Genomic DNA, 10,031 nt, shown 5'->3' on the forward strand with positions numbered 1-10,031 from the left:
CATCGTCGAGGCTTGCCTCGTCTCCGGAGGGAGGCATATAGTCCTCTACCTCTTCTTCCGCCGCTCTCTCATGAGGGCTGGCGTCTCCACCCTCCTGCGCTGAATCTTGCTGGAGTGGGTTGTCTTCGGCACTGTCCGGTGTGTTATTATCTCTGGTGCCGGAATCTTCATTCTTACTGTGGCGGGATTTAGAGCGGCGCCGCTGACGCCGGCGCTTGGGCTGTTTCTTGGAGGGGTCATCCTCCGTTGTTGCTTCGCCATTCCCATCCTTTGGGATATCCACCATGTATATGTCATATGATGAGGTGGCTTTCCAGTGCCCGGTAGGCGCTGGTTTTGGCCGTCTCCGGCATCGTCGTCCATACCGTCAATGTCTTCGGAGTCGTAATCTAGCATGTCAGTTAGATCGTCGACAGCGGCTACTAAGTGGGTGGTGGGTGGGCTTTGAATTTCTTCATCGTCCGCATCCAAACCATCTTGACCACAGTCCGGCCAGGGTTCTCCTGATAACGAGAGATATTTTAGCGAACTCAAGATGTCGCCAAAAGGTGAGTGTTGAAAGATGTCCGTTGCGGTGAATTCCATGACCAGAGTCCAATCGGATTCGATTGGAGGGGGCGCGGGAGGTTCAGAGTCCGGCAAGGAGTCCGGCACCTCGGAGTCACAAGCTTCATGAGGGACAAGGTCAGTGTTCGGCTCTATCACCGTAGAGGTTGCAGCCCCCGAGGCGGTGTCTAGCCATCCATCCTCGATCTGCGTAGCCGGCTCCGAATTGAAGATTGGAGCGGGCTCGAGTGCGGCCTCCACGGTACTGTCCGGCTGCAGAGCTAAATCATGCCCGTCGTGTAAGTGCGGCGCGCTTGGCTGTGGCTCGAATCCATCGAAGATCAAGTCCCCACGGATGTCAGCCATGAAGTTCAAACTTCCAAATCTAACCTGACGGCCAGGGGCGTAGCTTTCGACCTGCTCCAGATGGCCAAGTGAATTGACCCACAGTGCAAAGCCGCCGAATACGAAGATCTGTCCGGGGAGGAAGGTCTCACCCTGGACTGCGTCGTTGTTGATAATCGAAGAAGCCATCGAGCCTATCGGCGACGACACAGAGGAACTCTCAATGAAAGCACCATTGTCGGTGTCAAAACCGGCGGATCTCGGGTAGGGGGTCCCGAACTGTGTGTCTAGGCGGATGGTAACAGGAGACAAGGGACACGATGTTTTACCCAGGTTCGGGCCCTCTTGATAGAGGTAAAACCCTACGTCCTGCTTGATTAATATTGATGATGTGTGTTACAAGAGTAGATCTACCACGAGATCAAGGAGGCTAAACCCTAGAAGCTAGCCTATGGTATGATTGTTGTTCGTCCTACGGACTAAAGCCATCTGGTTTATATAGACATCGGAGAGGGCTAGGGTTACACAGAGTCGGTTACAATGGTAGGAGATCTACATATCCGTATCGCCAAGCTTGCCTTCCACGCCAAGGAAAGTCCCATCCGGACACGGGACGAAGTCTTTAATCTTGTATCTTCATAGTCTTGAGTCCGGCCGATGATGATAGTTCGGCTATCCGGACACCCCCTAGTCCAGGACTCCCTCAGACGTGTTTTTTTAAACGGAGGCAAAAGCTTTGCTTCATCTCTTCATAAAGAAGGAACTACTAACAAAGTTCAACGAGATCCATTACACCTCCACAAATGGAAGCGAAAAGCCTAGTCTCGCTGTATCAAATAACTCAAATGTTTTGCCCCGCAGTAACCGTCGCTGATAAACAGGCTGCTAGTGTGTGGGTGAGAGGAGCGGCTGAGTAGGCCAGCTACGTGAGAGGAGCGGCTGAATAGAGCACCGAGAGTACCCACTAGGCCACTACGCAGGTGTACTTTCCCTGTATTGATAGTACAGCGATGGTTCTAGAGAACAGTAGTACCCTCCACTTCCAACTGTAGCTCCTTGGCCCTGAGATTCAAGAGTTCAAAACTGGTGCACTATACTAGAACTAGACAAGAAGTACAGTACATCGCACTACTAGTTGAGAAAAGTAGTACTAGTACTACTACAGTACGAGTACGTACTCCTCTGTCACATAATGTAAGACGTTTTTTGACACTAGTTGGCGTGTACAAAAATGGCAAAAACATACCCAAAATTTCTTAATGAACGCCAAAAACTAATACCTAGTGCCAAAAATTTCTTACTAGTGCTATTGTTTACAGTATAATGCAATCCCATAACATTCCATGATGGTAGTACTAGTACTAGTAAATAAAGCCTCACCCCTTCCATGAGGAACGATCTACAGTTGGAAGGGACGAGACCCTGCAGTTACTACGCTCTTATCTCCTCCTCGCCAGTTCCCCTCCCCCCGAAGAGAAGGCAGTTCGTCGCTGCTCCCATGGATTCGCCAGGCGGTTCTCCTCCTCGTCAAGGCTGGGAGACCTTGGACGAGGATCCTCTGGGAGAAATCGCACGCCGCTCCGACGTCCTCACCGCCGCAAGACTCGGTGCTTCCTGCACCAACTTTTTCAAGACGCTGCTTAAACAGGCTTGGGAAAAGGCCATGCTTCTTGGTCTTCCATGCGTCCTCGAGGAGAAGGTTCTTCTATGGGACAATCCTTCGAACAGTCCACCGCTCCCTGGCCATGGTTGCACATTGACTCCGCTAGAGTTGCCGACGTTGAGAGGTAGTCGTATTTTGTCCGATGAGCAGGTCAGTAATGGAGTTTGATCATGTAGTACTTAGTTATTCCATTTCCATCCCGTAATTTCTCCGCTTCCCACCGTCTTATATATAGGTCTAGGTCGGTGCCAACGAAGATTGGCTTGCATACCTCTGGCCGGATACCACCATCATTTTGCACAACATCCACAACAGTGCGGCCGTTCCGGTAGACCCCTTCTCCACCATTGGGATCGTCCTTCCGGACTGGCTGGGCTTGAATACGTATGATGATGCCTACATGAGATTTAAGAAGATAGCAATTGCGGACCCGCCGACAAAGCGACGCGGCTACGACGATTACTATCTCATCGCGGTCTTCGACATAAGGATTGCCATCAATGCAAGAGGAAGTAACTGTAGAGGCTGGCGCATGTTGGCGGCGGCAGATTTGTACCCCTACACGTTCGAAGATGCCGTGCGCCATCTAGGCCGCATCTTTGTGGTGACAAGCCAGGGGACTTGTTTCATCTGATTGCCATCCTACGGTACGGGAGATTACAAACAGAATGCACAAACCATCATTTTGCATCCCTAACGGTACTCCATTATTTTGCAGGGACCAGTCATCCCCCGATCAAAATAAGATCACCGATCCTGGATGTGCATTTGCATCTGCGATTCGGTCTAACCTGGAACCTTGTAGCTGACTTTGGCATATTGGGATCAACTATCTTAGCAGTCGTTACCCATGGTACCACTGATGTGCAACATGGTCACAAAATCTACCACGATCGGACCGTCACCATCTACCCAGGCATTCCATTTTTTAACCCTCTCGCCTTCTCTTTCATTGTTGTACTAGTAGTATACTTAGTAGTACTAGTAGGAGTACTTTTTACCTTGGAGGACGCGTATAGCTAGCTAGGCCCTTGAAGACTTGAACCCACTAGCTGCCACCATTATTGTTTTTCCATGTCTTACTATCTCATCCATGTAGCCAAGAGTGTGGCTATATATAATAAGCCAGTTATTTTACTTCCTCTATACCAGAGTAGTACTATTTGCTGCACAGTATTACTGACCGCCATATTTGAGCACAACATTATTATGCATGGACCTTGACTATGTACGTCACCATGTGTCCAGATCTGGGATGCCGCGTGTACCAGATGAACGGCGCCGAGTTCGACCCCCGTGATGCTACGTGGGTGCCGAGGAACACTCTTGGAGAGTACTTCCTTTTCATCGGGGACAGCTACCCCATTGTGAAGCGGATGCCACCTTCCGTGCATGACATGGAAGGCCTGCCGTTCATGAGGCATGGTTGTGTCTTCATTGCGCACCGCCGGATGAACGACATGCTGGGACCGGACTAGAAAGCTGCGACAATGATTCCCGTTGCCCACCGCTATGGATCGTGTCATCCATGAAGAACACCTGGGACTGGAACCAGGAGGAGGACATGTAGCCCATCTATAACGTGTAAGTGGAGTACGGTAATTATGAACGGTAGCACTGTGAATATATGTGGACTAGTCATGCACGAATTTATCACATGAATTGGAGATGAACTTGTGTGGCATAGTGGCATTTGTCCTTTAGAATTTACTAGTTGAACCGTTGCGCCAAATGGCGCAGAGACCTACTAAAGACATGTTGTCGATGAAATTAGTTTCATGCTGCAAGAACCTTCAACTAAATCATGCTATTTTTTAAACATGTTTATTACGTTGTTAAATAATAGTCTGGGAAAAGGGAAACTTTGCATAATATGAATATGTTCAGTTTGAAAATATGGCCACCATGATGAGAGAGTAAAGTTGGCATGGTTTTTTTAGCAAGTTTGAAAACCTGGTTATCATGATGAGAAACCTGGCCATGCATATTGTTCCAGCAAAAAAAGGGAAAAGATAAAAAAACCTAAGAAAAAAACATGTCTTTGTTGTGCATATATGAAGATATAGGGATCAGGAGGTATTAGGATAGCCCATAGGTTATTTAACCCAGTCCAGGTAGAGCGATACCTGTGGCCCGTGAGGAGCTGAGCGAAGACTGTCTTTCCCCTTCCTTTCTTTCTCAGTTCCTCAGCTGGGTGACAGAGGCATTTCGTCAGCCGCCGACCGGTGCGATTTTGCACCAACTGGCGCAAAGATACGCTAAAGCCATGTTGTCGATGAAAATAGTTGCATTTTGCGAAGACCTATTCGATATTTGTAGTAGAATGCTACACTGAAAATATGGTTATCATGCTAATCAAGTTAGCAACAAAAATAAATCCATGGTTTAGTTGATTTTGTTACAGGCAAGCACATATGACAACAAATTTAATCTCTCTTAGTTAGGGATAACGGGACCTGTTGCGCCAAATGGCGCAGAGGCACCCTAAATCCCTATGCATAAGGAAAAAATTATCCATGGTTCAATCACCTTTAATAGGAAACATGGTCGATTGTTGTCTACAATGAGATGCATATATACACATTTCAATTAGATAGCACAAAATATTTGCTACCATCTTCACAAAGACCCATTCAAAATCATGTACGCATTGAAAATATGTGCTCTTCCGGGTGACTGTTTGAGCAAAAAATACATAGGTTTTGTTTAAAAATATATGTGTGTATAAAATCATGATTTCTTTGGCCATACACATAGTAGAATACAAATAAGCTAGGGGACTACCGGAAGTGCTCTTCTGAGCTCGAGCACATATACGCTCGTTATCTGCTTCGTTCAATCGCTAAGAGATTCTCACCACCACAGGTATAGGCCCTGGTATTCCATCAGTATCCTTTCTTTTTCCCTGGGCCCATGGCCCACATCTGATGAGTAATAAATATGATCCTGTTACGTGCTCGTTGGCCGGCTCAGAAGTCCTTTAACGATACGAGTCGTCACACCCCGAGATCTGGACTAACGGTGTTTATTCTATCCCATAGTTGCAGCCACCAGCCTTATTAATCTGGTCGGAGCAGTTATTTTAAAGCCATCGTAACCATACTAATATGTGTGGAGCACATAAGCAATCATATTAGTGTTCATATTATTATTAACCTGGCCCGAGTAATTATTCTAAAGCCATCGTAAGCAGCAAAATTGATTCTCTGCGGTGCCTATCATCATTGTTTTCTTCTGGAGTACATAATGTTACCGTTTGCAATTTTGTTTGCCCGAACTTCTCAGTTAGCAAGGCCGCCACAAATAATTCATGTGTACTACAGAGTGCAGACCAAATTCTGATTTTGCATACCACTCACACTGTACAAGTAATTTCAAATCAAATCTCCAATTTGTCATTTCATATTGAACTAAATCCATAATCCAAAGCAGCCATGTAATCAGGTTATCCTTGCTGTATGGCAAGCTGACTTTAGTCATTTCACCTGCATGACACTAATTGCTCAAAATACTATTGTTCGAATCAACCATCCCACAGCATGGGCTGCATTGCACAAGGCAAGACATTTTTACCATACGAATTTATTGCTAAAATACAACTTTCCAATGCACAAGGTACCACCAGGAATCAGTAATGTATGCTGCAGGTGTATTTTTTTTGGACACACCCAGTGCAATTCAGAGTGTAGTACACTTCCAGTCTGCATCTTCAGCGCAAACTCCATACAGTTTTTGGTACCAGGGAACTGACTCTCTAAATTATGATCCACGGCTCATCTTCAGTTGGGTTTTTTATGAACACCCTCACCGCCTTCTCAAAAGCGCTTATGCGGGGTGGGCAAGGTGTCAAGCTTGGGGCAGAGGCGCCAATCCTCAATCTAAATGCAGTTACAATGATTGCGTCAAATAATTTAACCTACTGAATATCAAGTTGCACATGAAACTAGTGAACTGCGAGAAAATTAGCCATTGAAAATAGACAGTTTGCGCACTAATTCTTGTCAAACCACGGAGTACTCCTAGCAGAAATTCAACCAAACTATATGACCTTCCAAAGCATGAAAATATAGTACTGTAAATCTTCATAGCAATGTTGAATTTAACTTCAATTCAGAACAATCAGTTTGCACACTAATTCCTGTCACACCATGGAGTACTCCCCGCAGAAATTCAACCAAACAGTATGACCTTAGAAAACATGAAAATATAGTACTGTAAATCTTCATAGCAATGCTGAAGTTAACATCAATTCATAACAGATAGTTTGCACACCAATTCGTCTCGCACCATGGAGTACTTCACCCGGAAATTTAGCCAAACTGACCTTACAAAGCATGGAAATATAGTACTGAAAATCTTCCTATGAATGCTGCTGAATTTAATGTTATCACTGAGGCACTGACTTCTTGTTCCAACCAGGACCCTGCGGATTCATCTTCCCCGTCGACAGCTTAGGAGTGGGAGGAGAGCTGCCCCTTCTCACTACCGCTTTAGCCGCGCCGCAGATCCACCCTTTGGCGCTCACACCTATGGCCTCCTGTAGCGCCACCTCGACTACTGTCCGCCTGGTGCCATGTGACGGCATTCCTTGAAGCACTAGACTCTCCCCAACCTCCTCAATCAGAGTGGATCTGGAAGAGACAAATCACAAAAAGCTTAACCACCAGAACTCTACGCTGAAAAACGCATAAGGTCGATTAATAGCATCGGATCGACATACCTCTTGATTGGTTGCATAGTGGATCTTAGGGAAAAATTCCTATGCCACTACAACATCGACAAGTGTGACCATGTTTTCATCAAAACAATATTACCAATTCTTTTGGTTGCAATGAAACACCGAAAACCTGGCTCGAGTACATTTGAACAATAACATTGTCGGCTATCTACATACTTGTAAAATTACATACTCATATATCAAGCTTTCAAAGTATAAGTATTTTTCAGGTCTGGGCAGATTCAAGCGACTGAAAGAATATTATCCTTTTTAGTTAAAATTAAATAGCTTAATCTTCTATCAGATTTACATGGGCCTTAGGGTATAGAACAAACTTACAGTTGGATAGTAATTCGTGAAAACAGAGTAACCGGTGATAATCAAATCCATTACTGCATCAAGGTACTTTTTTCACATGATCATGCCATAAAGGAATTCCAGATTTGCAGAAGAAAGGTAGGAAATTCCTACAAAGAAGCAAGCAAAACACCCATATTCAGAGCAGCTGGGAACGAATAAATTCAGAAATAGATAATTAGTAAACATTGAGATTGCACGTGTTCTATTGCTACCTGCCTTCTCTTGTTAAGTAACTCATTCAAAGACAGATAGTAGCTCACTGATTAGTAGGTGGTGGTGTTCTAGATGCTCGTCCCTTCTCACCTTGGGCTCTCTGAATAAGTGATTATGTATTACCAAATCCAATGATGGCTAGCTCCATGAAGATCACACATGTACCACTGCAAGCAAGAAAGCCAGTTGTTAGATCTATTTATCCATATAAGATAGGAGTAGGAATACATGCATATCCTGCTATATGTCATTCAAAATTTCATTTTTCGAATATGCTAGCCTACTAATTGCATTGGGACAAATTTGTAGAAGATGCTAATCAGGGCATCTCCAATGCAAGAGTGCTTGTTCTGCGCTTAGGCAATAAAAATAATAATAACGGAAGTAGCATCGATCTAGCAGTCTGCAACAAATGATGCATGTCAAAACGCAAAACAGATTAACCAAATGAACTACTTACGTTGGGGAGACAGTGGAGAAGGTTGGGGCGGAAGGAAACTGGCCACCTGCACGGACAGAGTCGGTGGACGGAGGAGCATAGTAGTCGATCGCGGGCGAGACGTAGACGGGCGCGTCGGCCGACAGGCGGCGGGAGAGCGGCATGAACTCCTCCGCGGAGGGGTTCATCACGTCACCCTTGTACTCTGTGACAGGGCCGGTCCTAAGATTTTGGGGGCCCAGGGCGAAACGACAATCCGGGGCCCTTTGGGGCCCTTAGTATAAATGCCTATTAATAATCATCGTATGTACATATAATTTGTATCAAAGAAAGTGCATCCAAAATGATTGTGCATATCACATAATGTATTACATATAGCTTCAAATATTTCTCCTAACATTCTGAGATGCAAAATCACTAGCTTCGTGCTCTTTCAGTCTTTTATTAATATGCCTCCAATCACAAAACCCATCATTCCCCATTGCATTCTTGCATTTATCAGAATTGAAAAGCTTACAGCGAAAACGAAACACTTTCTTTGTGTGTTTTGAAAAAACTAACCATTTCCTATCACGCACCTCTCCATTGCTCATCTTTCTGGAGTAATAATGGCTATACGAAAAATGTCTTGAATTTTCATCCAAAGGATATTTATTGTTTTCTTCTTCCATTTTAGGCCCCTTTTCCACTAATATGTCCCTCGCTTTGTTATCAAGATTACCCCAATTGCTTGGGTCATAAATATCCACACTAACTTGTTCCTCATCAACACTAGTAGATTCTACCGCATATGAATTAAATATGGGCTCATGATCACTCACATTGCTATCATCCATGTTGACGTCAACATTGCCTTCTGTAGGAGTATGACCATCATCTTCTTGATTGCCATTAGTTTGGTCACCCGCAAGAACTATCGCCAACTCGTCTGGATTTTTTGGCGTGCTCGTATCGCTCTTATAATATTTAAAAAGAGATCCGCTCAATGCTTCTTTCTCTTAATCTGCCTCCTTCTTTTTTCCTTTTATGACTTCTGGATGTATACTTTCTACCTGAACTCGACATGACCCTGCTGAAATTGAAAAGAACAATTAGTTTTTAAAATTACCGCAAAACTAATTAAAACATTAGATTAAGTGCAGAAGACCATCTAATATAATGAGAATTTGCTAGGGCATGGAATAATACCTTCTCTATATAATTTAATCTGGCAAAGTGGACGCAATGATTTGAGCGCCCTAAAAGCAATGTCGTGTTAATCTGTCAATCTGTCAATCGATCGAGAAATTGGGAATCAGGATGAGAAAAGAAAGAAATAGGACGAAGATCATGCGAGGGAAGAGAGGAAGAGGGCGCAACCAGATGTACCTGCCGCAGTCCTGGCGTCGTTCGTGAGGAGGCAGAGACGCAGTCACAGAGTCAATGAGATTAGACGAACACGTACAGCGGAAGAGGAGAAAAGGCAGGGAACGGCCGATCCAATCCAAAGTTACAGAAAATCAATGGAACGATTCCTTTTCTCTCCGGTCTCCACGTGACCATGTACGTGCGAATATGGGCCAGGCCCACCAAATCTGTTTACTTTTCTATGCTAGCTAGCACGCAGAAGCTGAGCGAGGCGCCGAGATTTGATCAAAATAAAAAACAAAAGAGCCAGGCGCTGATTGATTTGCCCCCTCGAAGACCTGTACGTATTAACGTACGTATACCTGGGAGGGGCCCCAGACTTACGGGGGCCCGGGGCGGCC

At 45.0% G+C, this 10,031-nt stretch overlaps 1 protein-coding gene across 3 annotated transcripts; it reads right to left on the reverse strand.

The window, feature by feature from the left end:
* Nucleotides 1-6,182: 6,182 nt before the first annotated feature.
* Nucleotides 6,183-8,489, reverse strand: LOC119294781. 3 transcript variants are annotated; one of them, XM_037573047.1, is made up of 6 exons: nucleotides 8,305-8,489; nucleotides 7,935-8,011; nucleotides 7,611-7,738; nucleotides 7,275-7,321; nucleotides 6,958-7,185; nucleotides 6,183-6,432 (listed from the first exon to the last, which is right to left on the reverse strand). In XM_037573047.1, exons 3-6 carry the CDS (start codon nucleotides 7,659-7,661, stop codon nucleotides 6,309-6,311), a joined length of 450 nt encoding a protein of 149 aa, XP_037428944.1. In that variant the 5' UTR covers nucleotides 7,662-7,738; nucleotides 7,935-8,011; nucleotides 8,305-8,489; the 3' UTR covers nucleotides 6,183-6,308. The 3 variants fall into 3 exon arrangements, with proteins under 3 accessions (XP_037428944.1, XP_037428941.1, XP_037428942.1); XM_037573044.1 differs by having other exon boundaries at nucleotides 7,848-8,011; XM_037573045.1 differs by having other exon boundaries at nucleotides 7,844-8,011.
* Nucleotides 8,490-10,031: the final 1,542 nt, after the last annotated feature.

This window comes from Triticum dicoccoides, chromosome 4B (genome assembly GCF_002162155.2).
Source record: "Triticum dicoccoides isolate Atlit2015 ecotype Zavitan chromosome 4B, WEW_v2.0, whole genome shotgun sequence".
Lineage (NCBI taxonomy): Eukaryota > Viridiplantae > Streptophyta > Magnoliopsida > Poales > Poaceae > Triticum > Triticum dicoccoides.

Bases quoted from the DNA above. Each gene is read 5' to 3' on its own strand.
- LOC119294781 (XM_037573047.1), bottom strand. From the start codon at position 7,661: ATGGATTTGATTATCACCGGTTACTCTGTTTTCACGAATTACTATCCA. The intron at 7,322-7,610 runs GTAAGTTTGTTC...TCGATGTTGTAG, and splicing joins TCACGAATTACTATCCAACT to TGGCATAGGAATTTTTCCCT. The intron at 7,186-7,274 runs GTATGTCGATCC...TGTCTCTTCCAG, and splicing joins ACTATGCAACCAATCAAGAG to ATCCACTCTGATTGAGGAGG.